At 38.7% G+C, this 18,545-nt stretch overlaps 1 protein-coding gene across 9 annotated transcripts in view; it reads left to right on the plus strand.

The window, feature by feature from the left end:
• Nucleotides 1-18,545, plus strand: part of RANBP10 (RAN binding protein 10) — a 152,796-nt gene that overhangs the window by 99,879 nt on the left and 34,372 nt on the right. For all 9 annotated transcript variants that reach the window (XR_004231647.1, XR_004231648.1, XM_031950253.1 and 6 more), the window contains one exon: nt 12,343-12,510. Coding sequence is in view for 7 of the 9 variants with exons in the window: in XM_031950253.1 (XP_031806113.1) it covers nt 12,343-12,510 (168 nt within the window). In the remaining 2 variants the exon portion in view is untranslated. The remainder of the gene's footprint in view (nt 1-12,342; nt 12,511-18,545) is intronic.

The following is an 18,545-nucleotide window of genomic DNA, read 5'->3' on the forward strand; positions in this document are numbered from 1 at the left end:
TCCAGCATTGTGCAAATGCCCAGGACACAAAGATAAAATGAAGTAATCTCTGTTCTTGAGGAGAATTTATTTAAATAATATGTATTTAAATAAGTATTAATAAATGAATGAGTGAAGGAGAAAGCATTTATTAAGTGATGTAAATGTGCTAAGCTACACATACAATAGCAAAGAAAGGCCTTGCCTTCAAAGAATTGATCTTTTGGGGGGAAATAACAGACACAGGAGGTTGATGGCCAGAGAACTCGACCTTGATCCAGAGCTTGGCAGGGATGGTGAATTGTGCCGGAGGGGGCTGGATTGGCAATGGCCGGATAGATGGATTTGACCATGACTCCAGACCTGGAGAACGATGGTGCACCGGAGGGGGAATGATTGAAAACACCAAGTAGAATAGGAGTGAAATACAGTTATGTGTGACCTGCCCTGATTCTTAATGTAGACTTCAGCAGGGGAACACTAGACAGCTTGCTCAGCTGCAGAATTGGATTCTGAGGCTTTTAGTTTTCTTGGACACATAATAGTTATAATTTATAATCATTTTCATCTGAGGTCTGTCATATCATAACATATTAGTACTAAAAGGGTCTAAGTGTAGGCCGAGGAATACCAAAACAAAAGGCAAAGTTATTTGTCTGTGGTCACCCAGCTTATTAGTGGTAGTTTGGGGACTGGAGTCAAGTCTACTGATTTGCTTCCTGTCCAGGGCTGTTTTTACTACGTACTATGTGCCCCTTGAACACTGTTGTACTAAAGACCTACTTCCCTACATTTATTAGTGACCATTCCTAAATGAAAACTTCCATACACTGTACCTTTCTTTGTTTAATAAATAGCCTTTAATCTGAGCAGCAGTCCAGACTATGCTGCTTCCTTGCAAGCTCCTGTGACCTGCTGGTATCTCAAGAGAACCTGCAGACTATGTTTTTTAAGAGCCGAGGAAGGACAAAGGAACCGACCTAGTGGGAGGACAGAATTGGTCTGAGAACATTTTATGACTCGGACTCTTGCCTGACATCAGACCATTCTAAAAATCTTCCTGAGTAGAAGATGGAAAAACACAAGCTTCTGGTCCACCTGACTAGTGAAAGTCCCCTTCTCCAGATTCTTGGTAGGATGTGTATGTTGAGAGGAAAGTCAGCCTTAGGGAAATGAAGACTAAAAGCAGTCTGTTAGTCATTCAGCTCAGGAAACAGGTTGTACTAGCACAGACTCTTAATCAATTATCAGCTCCCCTCTGAATTTGGCCTGGTGTCCGTATTTCGTTTATGTATGTCAGTCTGTAATCTCATGGCCTACATTTATTCCTTAAACTAGAGGATCTGAAGGTGCATTGTTGTGTCTCTGGGTACAGATGAGAGCATTGTTAGGAATCAAAGAATAGCTCTAGACTTTGGACAATATTGGTTCTGCCCTCTTGTTCCTTCCCCATATCCCTCTTTTTAATTATAAACCTTTTATACTTCAAAAGTCTGGCATCTCATTAGGTAGGAAACCAAGGTATCTAAAAACAGTCTTCTTGTTTGGCACAGTTAGTAGGTTTTGCTCAGAGAGGATACATGCTCACATTTTATTTGCAAACAAAAACTATTTAATGTTGAAAGCAAACAGTGCTCTGAGGATGATGAGTAGAGTTTGCCAGTTGTAGCCTTTGAAATGGGTTTAAAGTTGTAATTCTGCAGATGAATGGGTTCTTCTGAATGCTAGCAGTCATTCAACAAATTTATTAAAGCATCTGTGTGCTAGATCTTGACGTGTACCTAAGAGCCCAGAAGAACAAGAAGACATGAAGCCTTTGCTGCCAGTACTCCTGCCTTCACTTCTCCCTGGACACCAACACCCCCAGCCTAGGAGGGCACCAGTTCCACCACGACCCTTGATCATGGGCAGAGTCCCTGAAGCCTCATATTCTCTACCTTTCTCCCCACCTTTACCTGCAGAAGCACATTGCCACTCACTTTCTTGGATGACCAGGGAATCACCAATTAAGATGAGATGGAGAACAACAAGGCTCCCTTACCATCTGCCTTGCAGCTAGGACTTTTGGCCCTCCAAGAATTTCCATCTGACCTGCCAGTATTACTAAGTCTAGGACTTTCTACCTGTCCTGTGGCCAAAACCACATATGTTTTATATTTCTCCAATTAGAAAAGAACTAAGAGCAGTAAATACATCACTTTTCTTTTGATGCATAATCAGTTGCTAACAGATGTTTTTCCATTCATTCCTGTATATCTATATAAATAGATATGACATACACACAAAGTAAATACAAGTTTTTTTTTGTTTGTTTGTTTTTTGTTTTTTGGTGGGGAGATGCTAGCAGATTTGGGGGGATCAGAAAAGGTCCTAAAAGGTGGCACTTGAATTGAGTTTTGACAAAGGCTAATGGGGAACACCTACTAAATATCTAGCTTTTAATCTGGTGACTTGGATTCTATGTGATGGACCAATAGACAACATATTTCCGTACTACAACTATGGACCTCAAAACAATTGGAGAACTCAATCAGTAAACTGTATTGGGATCAAGCTATTATTAGCCACAATTGTCCAGACCTAATATTGAGCATAAAAATATGATGAGATTAGATTTTCAGTTTTCATTTGCTATTTTTGGTGGATACCTCACTTGCCTCTATTCTACTTTTTTAAAGAATTTTGCCCCAGAATGATTTTTAAATGTTGACTAGTAGTTTTCCTCATGGGGGATGCTTTATACCATCTAGTCCTTAGTTCCCAACTAATATTTCACAGCCACAAGATTTGAATTCAGTAAGGCTTCCATGAAAGCACAGTGCCTGCACAAATGTGCCATCAGATTTCCAAATCAGGAGGGACTCTTCCCTCATGTCTAGTCTAAGATGCCCTTTTTGTAACTTATTTATGTTTATATTTAGTTGCTCCTGGTTCTGTCCTTGGGTCTAAGCCTCTAAACACTTGAAGACATATCATTTCTCTACTGAGCCTTCTCCAAGTTAAATATCCCTAATTCCTTTAACTTATTTTCACAGAACTTGGACTTGGTAGAAGCTCTTTTACATCAAGGTTACCTGTACTTTCTCTAGTTTATTAAGGAACTTCTTAACTATAGTGCCAGAACCAAATGCTGTATTCCAGATGTAAGCTAAACCATGGTCAAGGACAGTTGGCCTTCTTATTCCTTAAATTGAGAACGGGGCTGTGTTATCCAGGCATATAGCATTGGGGTCATTAAAAGAGATACAGTCTTAGCTGCATGTTCCCATCTGCTTTTTCAGTTACCACATCGCATTGAGCTTGGAATCCACTAAAATCCAAGATCTCATGTTTTCAGATGTGGGAGTAGTCCCTCAGCTCTGTAGCATTTTTTTTTCTCTTATCCCTGGGACTTGAGCCTCACTCACCCTGTTCCCCCTAACCCTGGGCTCAGAGCTTCTTGAACTCTTTTCCCCCTATCCCTGGTTCCTCCCTACTTCAGTACGTGTGCCTGGCAGAGGCTGTTTACAAACCAGAACAGTCTGTCCCAGAGATGTTTCCCAGGGCTGGGTAATTTCTTACTGAGAAACCCCATAGCTTTACATTGCGGCAATGTTTGTACTTTTGGCTCTTGTGTCACTGCACGCGTGCTTTGGGATGTGGATTGTGGGAGCGACTATGGAATTTCCCTGGCTGTTTCTTAAAGAAAGCTGCCTCTCTCTTCCGGACAGCCAGGCACCCTTCCCAAAAGAAATGAGCTAGAACAAAGGCTGGGGAGCTTCACTTGGAGGGCTTTGTCCTTTCCTACAGTGTGAAGGGAGTTTTGAGGGAAGACCAAATCCTAAACTTGACTCTTACAGGCTCTAGGACTTAACACCCAGAGGCCACCTTTCGCCTCCAGCTAAGCAAGCAGTGATATCAGCTCTTACTAGAGATTAGTTTATTCGGGACTCCTTATTTATTCTTCTGCTGTCTTTTTTTTTTTTCCCCCCCCCTTGTAGAGGTTTAGACAAGAATTCCTTGGGTAGTTTTTTAAAACAGCTTTTGGCAGAACTCTGTCCTCTTTTCTTCTGCCCTGACTCTGCTAGGGGTGTGCATCGTAAATGTACTGATTCTCCCTGTCAGTCACTATTTCAGAAATGCAGAAAAAATTTGTTAACCCCAAATTACAGGGAGGTAGTGCAACCTTGTCTGGGTATTCATGTGATAAAAAAAATTGACTCATGAATCCTAGTCGTCTTACTCACTTATCACTGTTTTTATAATTATAAAATCAACATTCAACCAATAGCAACAAACAAACCAAATATAGAGTTAATCAGATAAAACTCAAATTTAAACTATTTCTATTTTGAATTTTAAAAATGAGTAAATGGGGGCAGCTAGGTAGCACAGAGGGTAGAGCACCAGCCCTGAAGTCAGGAGAATCTGAGTTCAAATCTGTTCTGAGTTCAAATCTGTTCTCAGATACTTAACACTTCCTAGCTGTGTGGCCCTGGGCAAGTCACTTAACCCCAATTACCTCAGCAAATAATAATAATGATTTTAAAAATGAGTAAATGGAAAAAACAAAAAATAAAACTGAATGTAGAGATGGGGGACCTATGGTCCTAGAACATTGCGTCTGTATCAGACTTCGTTGATGTGCTGTTTTGTTTTGCTGAATGCTTCCCCTCCTTTTTTATTCTTTGTTACACAGCATGACTATCCAGGCAGTGGAGAGGTTGGAAAATGAATGTGACATCAAAAGAAATCATATCAATAAAATTTTTTAAAGAATAAAAGTCAGATATAGAAAAAGCCTCTTGGGGGACACTGTCCTATAGGTGTTCTCGTGGTGCTCATATGGGCATTAAGTCTGCCTCTAGGAGAGATGGTGTGGTATCATATGCTGGATGTGGGACATCTTTTCAGGACTTCAGATCCTGCTTCTGACTTTAGCTGTGTGAACATAGTATAGATTTAAAAAAACAGAACACTTAACCTTTAGTTAAGTCTATTTATCTTTGAAAGGAGGATTGTTGTAACTACTTTATAGTAAGATAGAGCCTCAAATGCAATTATGTATTTGAAACACTTATAACTCCACTTCTTCAGTGTCAGCTATTGTTCTTAGTGTTCCACTTAAGATAAGGAAGCATACTACATCTCTCCCCTTAGTAGAAGGAACACTTTCTGAAAGCTGGCACTGTTGAGTTTACATCTCTGTATCCCTATCACCAAGAACTTTATTAGGTGCCTTACATACACATAGTAGGTGCTTAAATCCTTGTTCCACAACATTTCAACACTAACAATATTTTTTCCTCAGATCTTTCTGTGTACTTTTAAAGATCTACTGCTTTCTGTTGTTATATTTTCAATAGTCCATGTTGAATGCTTACATAATTTGATTAATCTTGCTTTGAAGTTCTTGCATTGAACTTTAAATATTTCTTTGTATTCTTCATATTTGTCGTTTTAAAATCATCTTTAGCAAACACATGCTTGAGGTTGACAGTTTGGGGGCTCTCCTGCTTTTCTCTGTATCCCCAGTGCTTTGAACAATGTTCAGCACATCTCATTGACTAAATAACTTTTTTGTTGTTCATCCATAGACTTCCTGCACCCTTTCTAAAAACCTAAAATTTACAGACTTGGCCCACGGTCAAATTGTATTTCTACACAGTTCTACAGTGATGTCTCATCTGTTCCTTTTTCACCACTGTGCAGTTACAGCTTTAGTTCAGGCCTCATCATTTCTCATCTGGACCATTGCATTAGTTGCACAATTGGCCTCTCTGCCTCCATTCTCTCCCACTCCAGGCCATTCTATACAAAACTGCTAAAGTGACCATATTATTTCTCAGCTCAACAAATTCCAGTGACTCCCTATTGCCATAAGGATAAAATATAAATTTAATGTGGCACCCTGTCTTTCTAGCTTCATTACATATTCTTCTCTTTCCTGCCCTATATAGTTTAGCTTAAACTGACTTCTGCTGTTCCTCTCATATAATGCTTCCTCTTCTATCTTTGTGTTTCTGCCTTTAAGATTCAGTTAAAAACTCATGAAAACTTTCTTGATCCTCTAGTGCCTTTTTCCTCTAAAATGACATTTTGTGGTTATTCCATATTTATATATGTATTTGTGAGCTTTTGATAAGAAATTTCTCAAGAACAGGAATTGTTGTTTTTGTCTTTGTCTTTCTAGTGCTGGGATTTAGGTATTTAATAAATTGTTGTAATACATGGGAGCTATTGGAATACACAGGAGCCATCTGACAGTGGCTGCTGGAGATCCAACCCAGAATGGATCTCCTCTTGTGAGAGGATGATACAAGGACACTGAGAGTCAGTTGTTCTCTGACCTCTCTGATTGAGAAGCTGTTGCGTTGTCTGACCTCTCTCCTCTTCCCTCTGCCTCCAATTTATTTCATTCCCAATCTACAACACCTGTGTCAGCAAAGGCTGCCCTGCAACTCCTTCAGATGTTATTTCCACAGCTGTGAGGCTCTTGGAGAATTGACCTTTCCCCTAACAATAGACTCTTCTTGATTCATTATTAGGATCACTGTATTCAGGTCTATAAAGAACCTTAAAAGTCATCTAGTCCAACCCTTAGTCCAGCACTAAAAAGCAGGGAGAAGAGATGAGGCAAAGGAAAAAACAGTCAGGTAACAAGACCTCAATTTCCTCTCTGTAAAATAAAAGATCCAGAGGTCCTTTTCTCATTTGTCAAATCTAACCTAGACTTAAACTCGGGGGTTCTGGGATGGTAATATCTTGGCAGAAATTTTGGCTTTTTGTATCCTCAGGAGGAAACTGAGTTCCTAGCTTTTTTTTTTCCCCTTCTAGTTCACAAATTCACCCCCAGTTTTGGTCTGTCTTGTCTATTTGCTTCTTGCTTTAGACCTTCCATAAAACTTTTCTGAATGCATCATTCTTTCCCCTTCCTCCTCCCCAGGTAATTGGGATTAAGTGGCTTGCCCAGGGTCACACAGCTAGGAAGTGTTAAGTGTCTGAGGTTCAATTTGAACTCGGGTCCTCCTGACTTCAGGGCTGGTGCTCTATTCCACTGCGTCCCCTAGCTGCTCCTGAGTGAAGCATTTTTTTTTTTTTTTTGGAGGATCTCTTGCTTTTATTTAACATATTTTGTTGTTCTTTTTTATTATTATTATTTTTTTAAATGTAGCTTTTTATTGACAGAACCCATGCCTGGGTAATTTTTTAACATTGTCCCTTGCAATCACTTCTGTTCTAGCTTTTTCCCTTCCCTCTCTCCACCCCTTCCCCTAGATGGCAGAAAGCTCATAAATGTTAAACATGTTAAAGTATATCTTAAATACAATATATGTGTACATCTGTACAGTTCTCTTGTTGCACAAGAAAAATCAGATTCAGAAGGTAAAAATAACCTGGGAAGAGAAACAGAAATGCAAGTAGTCCACATTCTTTTCCCTATATTCCTTCTCTGGGTGTAGCCAATTCTGTCCATCATTGATCAATTGGAACTGACTTGGATCTTCTCATTGTCGAAGAAATCCACTTCCATCAGAATACATCCTCATACAGTATCGTTGAAGTATATAATGATCTCCTGGTTCTGCTCATTTCACTTAGCATCAGTTCATGTAAATCTTTCCAGGCCTCTCTGTATTCATCCTGCTGGTCATTTCTTACAGAACAATAATATTCCATAACATTCATATACCAAGATTTACCCAACCATTCTCCAACTGATGGGCATCTATTAAATTTTAAGTTTCTAGCCTGAGTGAAGCATTCTTAAAGAGGTAACTGTAACTAATCCCATTCCTTTTTACATTAATCAGCTAGATTAATAGAGACACTGAGTAAGATATAGAAGAAAGGAGTTTTTTCTTATCCTGCATAGCTTTCCTCTTTCACAACTGACTAGCTTTATTAGGTTATAGATCTGAAACTGGCAGGGACCTTAGAGGCCATGTGATTCAGTTCCCTTATTTTATGGATGAACAAATGGGGATCCAGAGAGACTCAGTACCTTTGCTCAAGCCATATAGTCTGGAAGTAGGAAAGTTGGAATTGGTACCCCCAAGTTCTCTGCACTAACTAATCCATGGTTGTGTGTACATGTTGTGTCCCCCATCAGATTGTTAACTGCTTGAAAACAGACCAGCTTTTCTTTTTTATTCTCAATGCTTGGCATGTAGTTGGCTCTAAGATTCTTGTCTGTTCGACAACCTTTTTGCGTACCCTATATTGAGCACCTGACTCCAGCCTGCTTTTGTAATTAAAAAAAAAAAAAAAAAAAGTATAGCTAAGCAAAACAAAGCAACCTCCTGGCCCCATCTCAGATCGTAGGCCTCATCCCACACCTGGAGTCCACCACTGCAGCCAAGAGCAGGGAGGGGCATCTTCAATCAGCCGAAGTCAAGGTTGTCTTCAGTGTTGTTTTCCTTTATATTTCTGAGATCATTAGGCAGATTGTTTTCTTGGTTTGGCTTATTTCACTCTGTACCAGCACAAACAAGTGGGAAGGAACTTTTCAAAGGCCACCCAAGGAATACCAGGAAATTTTAAGGTCACTTTCATTTTCAACATTTTATAAGTAAAACTTCTGTTTTCATAAACCCAAGCTGAGGAAAAGCCAGGGCCTGGTAAAGACCATTTGACCATAAACAGATGGTGAAGATTCTCTGTGTAAATTTTTTAAAAGCTACATTTTGCTATTCAGACCACATGGAATTAATTATAGAAAGTGCTGATTTGCCTTAATTGGCATCTAGTATCTTATTCTCTGTCATATTCTCCCCTTAATTTGTATTACTTGGATTCTAGTCAGGGGGCATTGTGCCATCTTTATGTCTTCCTTTTTAACCCTTCCAGAAAACTGCTTTTGAAAAAGGTAGAAACTTTTCTTTGCAGGTAGCTCCTATTCATTATCATTGATGTAGAATTGGATGGAACTTCAGAAGTCATCTAGCTTTTTTTTTTTTTTTTTTTTTTTTTTTTAAGTAAAGCATTTTATTTACAGAACATATGCATGGGTAATTTTTCAACATTGACCCTTGCAAAACCTTTTGTTCCAAATTTTCCCTTCCTTTCCCCCACCCCCACCCCTACCTTGCAGGTAGTCTAATACATGTTAAATATGTTAAAATATATGTTAAATCCAATCTATGTATACGTATTCATACAATTATCTCGCTGCACAAGAAAAATCAGATCAAGGAGGAGAAAAAAAAACTGAGAAGGAAAACAAAATGCAAGCAAACAACAGAGAGTGAGAATGCTATGTTTGTGGTCCTCACTCAGTTCCCACAATCCTCTCTCTGGGTGTAGGGGCTCTCTTCATCACTGAACAAGTGGCACTGGTTTGAATCTTATCATTGTTGAAGAGAGCCATGTCCACCAGAATTGATCATAGTACACTCTTGTGTTGCCGTGTATAATGATCTTCTGGTTCTCTGCTCATTTCACTTAGCATCAGTTCATGTAAGTCTCTCCAAGATTCTCTGAAATCATCCTGCTGGTCGATTCTTACAGAACAATAATATTATATACTATTTATATTATATATTATATACTATTATATCATATACCACAATTTATTCAGCCATTCTCCAGTTAATGGGCATCCACTCAAGTTTCCACTTTCTTGACACTACAAAAAGGGCTGTCACAAACATTTCTGTACATGTGGGTCCCTTTCTTTCCTTTAAGATCTCTTTGGGATACAAGCCCAGTAGAAACATTGCTGGGTCAAAGGGTACGCACAGTTTGATAACTTTTTGAGCATAGTTCCAAACTGTTCTTCAAAATGTTTGGATCCATTCACAGTTTCAACCAACAGTGTATCGGTGCCCCAGTTTTCCCACATCCCCTCCAACATTGGTCATTATCATTTCTTGTAATCTTAGCCATTCTGACAGATGTGTAGTAGTATCTCAGAATTGTCTAAATTTGCATTTCTCTGATCAATAGTGATTTGGAGCACCTTTTCATAAGTCATCTAGTTCTAACACTTTCATTTTACAGATGAAAAAACTGACTAGCTAGTCTAAGTGATTTTGCAAGGTTATATAGTCAGGATTTGAATCCGTGATCCTTGACAACTCCTCTCCCCCCAAATAGTCCTTTTTCTATTATTTAGTATTATTTATTTTTGGTTTAGAGAAGAAGACTCTCGAATAGAGAAGTTTGGTGGGAGAGCCATCCCACAGTTCTGTCTTCTTGCCTGCACTTTTAGCTGCCTGTTTAACACTCCACCCACTAGCATGGAGAGGTGCTTCAGCACTCATTGTTTATTGTTTATTGGAAACAGTATTATTGGAAACAGTAATCACACTGTAGGACAGAAAAGAGATTGTAGAACCTCCTTCTTTGTTTTATTTTTATATCCTGATTTCTTCTGTGATTTTATTGATATAGGAACTACTTTTCCTGTACAAGCCTATTGTGATTTAGTAGAAAATTTTCAAGAATCGCTATGGTCAGAAAAATGAATCGTCTTGTGTTCTTGGGATGAACTTCTTCCTTAACTTAGCTAGTTCTATCCTCAGATAATAGACAAAATCTGGCTTTGGGTCATTATTGAGGAATTAGTCAAAAACACCTATTTTGTCATATGTTATTTACCACTTTGTTGACTCAAAACACACAAACTGCTGGTTTCCTTTGCCTGCAGAACAAAATCATGGCATTCAAGGTTTTCCATCCATTTGCTCTAACCTTAGGTCCTTTCACTTCACAAGAACTCAGCTAGTCTCTTTACTCTTTTCAAAACATGCCATTCAAATTCCCATTTCTGTGTTTTACCCGCACCATTGCTCCTGTCTTTGCTTATTTGTTTTGTTGTTGCTTTTGTTATTCAGTGATTTCAGTTGTGCCCAACTCTTTATGATTCCATTTGGGGTTTTCTTGGCTAAGATACTGGAGCTGTTTGTCATTTTACAGTGAGGAAACTGAGGCAAACAGGATTAAGGGATTTGCTCCAGGATCAGAAGTTGGCAAATATCTGAGACTAGATTTTAACTGAGGAAGACTCATCTTCCCAACTCCAGACCCAGTACTCTATATACTGTACCACTTAGATATCTTTTTACTTACTTATTTTCTACTTATTCTTCAAGAGCCTGGTCATTCTATCTCTTACTGTTTATTCTATCTCTTAACCAGTCAATTCAATCTACATTGAAATTCTTTTCAAATCTTTATGTGTGTCTTTCATATGGTACTTAAAACACATACAACTTTTTTTTGAGATTTGTCTCCCAACTAGATGGGGAGTAAAGACTTCAATTTTTCTCTATACCTAGAACTTAGCATTGTGTCTGATATGCACTCAGCACATACCTCTTGCCAGTGGTGTTGTCCTACCAGAAGCAGACCCTTTTGTTCATCAGAGATTATGACTATGAGGGCATTCGTTGGATGGATGTTCTGGTCGTGCCAAAAAAGCAGCTGTAGTGTAGTGGAAAAAATAGTATTGAGAGTCAGAATACTTTAACTGGAATCCTAACTTTGGGATGGTGGGACAATGTCACTTTTGGGATATTGGGAAATCAAGTAACTTAGGTGATGAAGTAATACTACATGACCTGTAGATCTTATTCCATTTCTAAATTTTATATAGTCCTGTTTCTACGTCAATACTGACAAACCAAAACTCATATTCCTTGGTCTAGCATTCAAGACCTGGAAAAGATATAGACATGTTTTTGAAATTTGGTTTTGTTTTGTTTTATTGTGTGTGTATGTGTTTTTTTTTTTTTTTAATTTTAATTCAGCCATTTCTAGTCTAACTGATCTAGTCATTATCTCCTATTATTATTTCTACGTCTGTTTATTTGCTTATGATTTCCTTGATCTACAGTTTCCTTTTTTTTTCAAGATTGAGTGTCAGCATTGTTTAGCTTGTTATTCCAGCCCACATTGGTCTTCCCTTCTCTAACTTCCAATATTATTCACTGTCTTTTAATCACACACTGCCTTGTGCTCTGCCTTAGCTCTGTGTGTGTGTGTGTGTGTGTGTGTGTGTGTGTGTGTGTGTGTGTGAGAGAGAGAGAGAGAGAGATAGACAGAGATGGATGTTGTATTAAGCAATTAGACAAAACTTCTTGGAAGACATAAACCAGACTTCATTTGTATCTTCCTGACTCCAGTATTGAGCATAGTTCTATACCTAGTAGATGTTCTTTGAAGTCTTTTTGAGGTAATGAAATGAACCATGGAGTCCAATGGCTAGGCACACAGAATAGTAGGTTTTAAAAGAAAATGAAGTCCAAGCTCCTGTGTCATAGCTTTAGCAATTGAGTTGCTTTCTTTAAAATAGTTATTTCTCTATAGCTTTCTTTGGATGCTTGCTTTTCACCTTCCTTGTTCCCTTTACTCAGTTGATATTATTCTCTGTTCCCACAGGTTGGGACAAGCATTCATATGGTTATCATGGCGATGATGGACATTCATTCTGTTCTTCTGGAACTGGACAACCATATGGCCCTACCTTTACTACTGGAGATGTGATTGGCTGCTGCGTCAATCTCATCAACAACACTTGCTTCTATACAAAGAATGGACACAGCCTAGGTAAGTGAATGAGGGCAGCTGTTCTTGGCCTCAGACTTGGATTAAATGAGATGTCATTCCACCTGATTGGTGGTGAAATACAGGGCTTCTTCATGGAATAGCATGGGAATAATGTATTAGGCATCACATCTCTCTTCCCCCCCCCCCCCCCCCGGCCCTTTCCCCTTTTATTTGTCTGTTTATAGTATTTGCTTTTCTAAATTTTGAATTTCAGATTCTTAATCTTCCCTTCAGCCCCTCCCTCATCCCTTTGAGAAAGCAAGCAAATATGAGACTTTCATGTTTTTATGAAATCATGCAAAATATATGTTCGTATTAGACATGTTGAACCCTTCCTTCTCCTTCAAAAAGGTAAAGAAAATAAATTTTAAAAAATGCTTATCCTATACTTAAGAGTTCATCACTTCTCTCTCTGGATGTGGATAGCATTTTTCATCATGAATTCTTTGGAATTGTCATGAATCATTGAATTGATCAGAGCAACTAAAACTTTCACAGATGATCTTTGTTGTAATATTATTCTTACTGTGCACAATGCTTTCCTGATTCTGCTTATTTCACTTGATTTCAATTCAAGGAATTCTTCCCAGATGTTTCTGAAACTAGTCCTGCTTGTTATTTCTTGTAGCACATAGTATTCCATCATAGTCATTTGCTACAGCTTGTTTAGCTATATAGGCCCCTATGATGGGCACCCCTCAGTTTTCAGTTATTTTGGCATATATGTCCTTTTCCTTTTTCAAAAAAAAAAAAATCTTTGGGATATGGATCCAGTAGTGGTATTGATATGTCAAAGGGTATTCATACCTTTGTACCCCCTTTGAGCATTATTTCAAAATGTTTCCTAAAATGGCTGCACTAGTTCACAACTCCATAAATAGTACATTAATGTCCCTATTTTTCCAGAGCTCCTCCAGCATTTATTTTACTTTCTTTTTCTGTCACATTAACCAATATGATAGGTATGAGGGTAGTATCTCAGGGTTGTTTTAATTTGCATTTCTCTAATAATAGCTTTGATTTCTTGTTCTAAAAACTGCCTGTTCATATGTTTTGACCATTTATCAATTAGGGAATGGTTCTTATTTTTATATATTTATAAATTCAAATTTTATAAATTTGAAAAATTTGACTTTTATCAGATAAAACTTTGGGCCCCATATCTTTAACATAACTCTCTAGGGTTATATCAATCAGATTGTTTCCTTGGAACATTTTGATGATGGGAAGGCCACTTCACCTCATAGGTGCCACTTCTTTACGACCTAGTAGAAGACCACAAAGCCCAGTTCCCTTCTCTCTTGTGCAGAAGTTCAGTCCTGTGGAAAGGGTATGCTGAGCTCTGTGGGAACAAGAGCAGTTGATATTACTACATGTTAGCTTTTGCATTGCTTCTTACTGCTAAGTGTCTGGGTTTTGGGAAGTTGGAGGTGAAAGGAACATGGCATTGAGAGAATGCCTTTGGAGAAGGGCTACCTGTCTATTCAATTCTAACTACACTTCTCTTTCCCAAAGGAGGAGACACCTTTCTGATTTTTAGAGGTGTTAGAGCATGGTGGTGAAGGAGAGAACTTGGGCCACATCCTTTAGGGAGCTTTAAACTGCTCCCTAAGTGATAAATAAGGGCAGTGTTCCTCATGAAAGGGTTTCCAAGTGTCAGCTTTCAGTGTAGCGCAACCAAGAGTAGTCAATGACCCCTGTCAACCTAGAGTTTGAGACATTTTCTTTTCCATCTCAATAAATTTCTGGGGAGAAAGTGGAGATGCTGGAGCCTAGAAAATTATCTGAATCCCTAAGGATCTAGTAGGCTTTTTATTCTAGAAAGGAGTGAAAAAAGAAATCAAGTAGGTTACCAGGCATGGGGAAAAGTGAAGGAAACATGGCAGAGCCTTTTAGTGAAGTGACCTTGTCCTAACAAGCTACCTTGTTGGAAGGAGCCTAGCCTTTAAGGCTGGTTCGCCAAGACTAGAAGCTGTACTTGTAAACCTATACTGGTCAAGAGGCTGATGCTTTTTGATTTAGGACATGAGACATGAAGAAATATTCATTGATCTGGAACTTAAAATATGAATAAAGGGGAAGCTCAGTAGAACTGGTACAGAACCCATCCCTGTTACCTCTGCACACAGTTGGGGAAAATCTCAACCATCCACTGTCTAGAATAGAGCTATTGAGCTGGGAGTTCTAGCATATAAGCACCTTTCAGATATCTGTGGGTCAGAACCTTCTCGATAATGCTTTCTCAAAGATGCCTGCTACATTCTTATATCCCAGAGTTCACATGGGCTATTTTTACTAGGAACATATTGAATTCCCTTCCAGGACCTCAGGTACAGACATTTTTCTTCTAAGGGGCAATATTTGTATGATCTACTATTGTGGAAGTATTTGAGAAAGGAAGAGTTTGAATTCTCAATATTATGTTTGATGTTAAGATCCTATCTGTAAGTATTAGCATATCCAGAGGCCTAGAATCTACTGTGGTCCTAACCCTAGCCGGAGCTGGTCTGAATCCCGGGGTTTTAGCAGAATATAGTCATAGAACATAGCACTAGAAGACTCCTTGATAGCAGCTAGTCTAAAGCCTTCATTTTATATAGAAGGAAAGAGATATTGAAGGGGATGTTAAATAATTTGCCCAAAGTCATTCAAATGTCAGAGCCAGGATCCTAGGTCCATTATTCTTCCTATTCTGTCAGAGATATTGGGCTTTCAGAAAAGATCCATATCCCAGATAGAGGGTATCCATTTCTTATGACATGTAAGAAACAGGGTCAGTGTTTGCCCTGCTCCTACAGCATAAGAAATCTTCCAGAGTTCCAACATCTTATTTTCTATTCAGAAGCTTGTTTGAGGCTTTCCCAGAAAACAGTTGACACATTTCCTTTTGTTATTTCAAAGGAGAAACACCATTCCTGAAAGATACTACTTCAAAAGTTTTCTTTTAAGTTCAGTTTCAGCAGAACTACAGAGGCCCTTATCTCTCCCAATAAAATTCTTTTGTGGATTTTGGATACAAATAAGGGAAGTATTGGACAGTTATCAAGACACTAGCCTAATAGCATTCTATGTCCAGGAGGTAATTTTCTTTCCTCTTCTTCCCTTTGTCATTGACTGGACACTTAATTTGATATGATCATATTTAGAGTTGAAAAAATCATTAAAAGTCACTTAGTCCAGTCTCCCAAAGAAGGTAAGTGACCTATTTACCCAAGTCAGTAGGTAGCAGAACAAGGATCTAAGCTGAGGTCTTCAGATTCTAAATTGAATACGTTTTCCACTGAACTCTGCTGCTGTTTTTTAGACAGGAAAATCTGATCTAATAAGTATCCTTACCAGAGGATGTTTATGTTGGAAATATCCAAGAATGCTAGGCAATCCCTATTTCTTCTAGTCATTTCTGCTTTTCAGGGGAAGCATCAAACCAAGAATTATTAGAAGGCAGGCCAGGAATTTGGAAGAAAGTATTGTTCTTTCCCTGCTACCTCGATAGTTCTTCTTCTTCCCGAGGTCCAAGTCCTCCTCAAGACCCAGATTTCTGAGGACAGAGACCTCCTATAGGGACAGCCTTTTTCTCTGTGGATTCTGAGCCTTGCCATTGTAGTCATCTGGACTTAGTCATTTTGTCATCTGCCCTAAGAAAGTCTCCCATGTCCCTGCTTGGTCCTGGCAGGCACAGTCTTGCTAGACAATGATTAAAGTCATCAGAACATTTAAGTGTCCACTCCTTTATCTGGTTAATGGGAGGGTTGACCATGAACCACTCATCTCCTGGGGAGACGTGTTTCCAAATGATCATCCCCCTCATTCTTTGAGCACAGTACACCCTTAGATGCCATGTGATAGCTAGGCAGGCCCCTGTAGGTCAGTTTCCTTGGCAGTGTAAGAAGCCTTTTTAGCTGTGGCTCAAGAACATATAGCATGGGCCTTAGTGAAGCAAATTTTAGAAAGAGATAGAAATTGTTTTCTGTGAATAAATCTTGAAAATTTTTGTGTATGTGATAAGTTCTCCTCATCCCTCTACACACTTTCCATGACCTTCATATACATACAATTTGTCTTGAGCAGAGATTTAGGTAGACATTAACAGGAGTGACAGCTCCCAACTTTGGGAAACAGGAAGGATTAAGAGAAAACTTCACTATGGTGTATTCAACTTTTCTCCTGAAATATTTATTGGAATTCAGACTCTAAGTACTTGTTTATTACTTGTTTATTACTTGTCTTTGGAGGAGTCAGACTTCTCAGTGGCCCTTAAAGTCAAGTGCTATAACAACATAATACATTGTATCTAGTCTGTCCCCTTTCTGATTAGGTGATCCATCTATCTGGGGAGGAGTATAAAGTTTCATAGAATGGGAGCACTACAGTGATATTCTCCAAAGGAAATAAATTCAGGAGCCACAGAAGTCCAAATTTCCTGAACAGTATGGTCAGAGATGATTTCAGTGAGAAAAAAAAAGGGGGGGAAGTATCAAAAGAAATCAATGTGGTGACCTTTTGATACCCTTATAGTGAGAAGGCGAAAGAAAGATCTATAACCAAAGGCCAGTACAAAAGACCATTGTGAATCTATAAGAATAGGTCTGTGAAGCCAGAAGCCACAATGACCTAGGGAAATGAACAGCATAAATGATTTTGAACAAGTAAAGTTGCTTCAGACACAGTGGGGTATGCAAGCACAGAGCCGCTTTAAATGAAGTTATTTCTAGGGTCAGAAAAATTACATCCCAAAGATGTTCTTGAAAATGTGACCACTGAATCAGTGCTGATAACTTGATAAATTACAAAAGTAGGAAAAGTATAAAGCAAAGGTCTCCACTTCTTAAGAGGAAGAAAGGATAGTACAGAAACTATGTACTTGAGTTTGACATCAATTAGAAAGGAAAGCAATGAGTGATCAACCATTCGATCCCATTGTAGGCATCAAAAAAGCTGGAGCAAGCTAAACTTATTTCCTTTTTTGGTAAGATTATCAGACCAGTCTATGGGGAGAGAATATTAAAGACAGCATAGGAGTTTAGGATTTCAGCCATATGGGGAGAAAGAAGATCACAGGATGGTGCTCAGAACAAAGATAGCTTGGTATAGTTATATTAAAACATCTCTTTTTCCCCTTTTTCTCCCCATCCCAAGATTTCATCACTGCTGCCTCTTAGGTAATTTTTTCCCCATTAAAACCACTTCATGTGGAGAAGGGACTACAAACCTTAATAATTAGGTCTTTTCTTACTATAGAGGAGATGGACATGAGACTATGCAGAGACTGAGTGACTTCCTGCAGGGCCCAGCATTGTTCTAGTTTGGCTCTCTTGCAGATGTCAGTGAATAAGGCAGCATGTCCTTCACCTGTTCAAGAACCTTTTGCAAAGCTAACCAATAGCCTGAGCAATGCTGGCATTGAAAAGTCTCAACCTCACTTTCTCCTCGGGTTTCTTTGATCAGGGATCATGATATGAAGCCTAGGCTATGATTAGGAAGGAGAACAATTAATACTTCACCATCTTCTCATAAACCCACCATTTCATATCACTCTGAGGTGTCAAGAACGTTTTGACATTTCATTGTTTCTTCCTTGATTAAGTCTTTGCTGAGGATAGATGGAATTTCCAAGTAGTTGTAGACTATGGAATTAAGTGCCTCATTATTTTAAATGGCAAAACAGAGGAACATGAATATTTCCATACATTCAAAGAATTCTAAGTTAAGGAGGATAACTGTACAAAAAAAAATTATTACTGATCTCTGATCCATTTTCAATTTCCCAGACTTGGAAATGGCCTCCAAGTTAGCACTGGCATATTTATCATCAGGTCTTTCAGATTCTCACACATCTATCTCATTGATTTCCAATGGTTTTTCTCCCTGACCTTTAGGCAAAAAGTACAATCAGAAATGTCCAAAACAGTTAGAAGCAGTGTTGTTCTCTTCATGGAATGCCATATTGGTTGACTTCCTTTGTGCTGATAGATTGATGTGCTCCTTGCCTTTATAAACACACTGCATCATAGACCTATAATTGAGCTTCCTGGTAG

Source organism: Sarcophilus harrisii, chromosome 2, assembly GCF_902635505.1.
Source record: "Sarcophilus harrisii chromosome 2, mSarHar1.11, whole genome shotgun sequence".
NCBI classification, from domain to species: domain Eukaryota; kingdom Metazoa; phylum Chordata; class Mammalia; order Dasyuromorphia; family Dasyuridae; genus Sarcophilus; species Sarcophilus harrisii.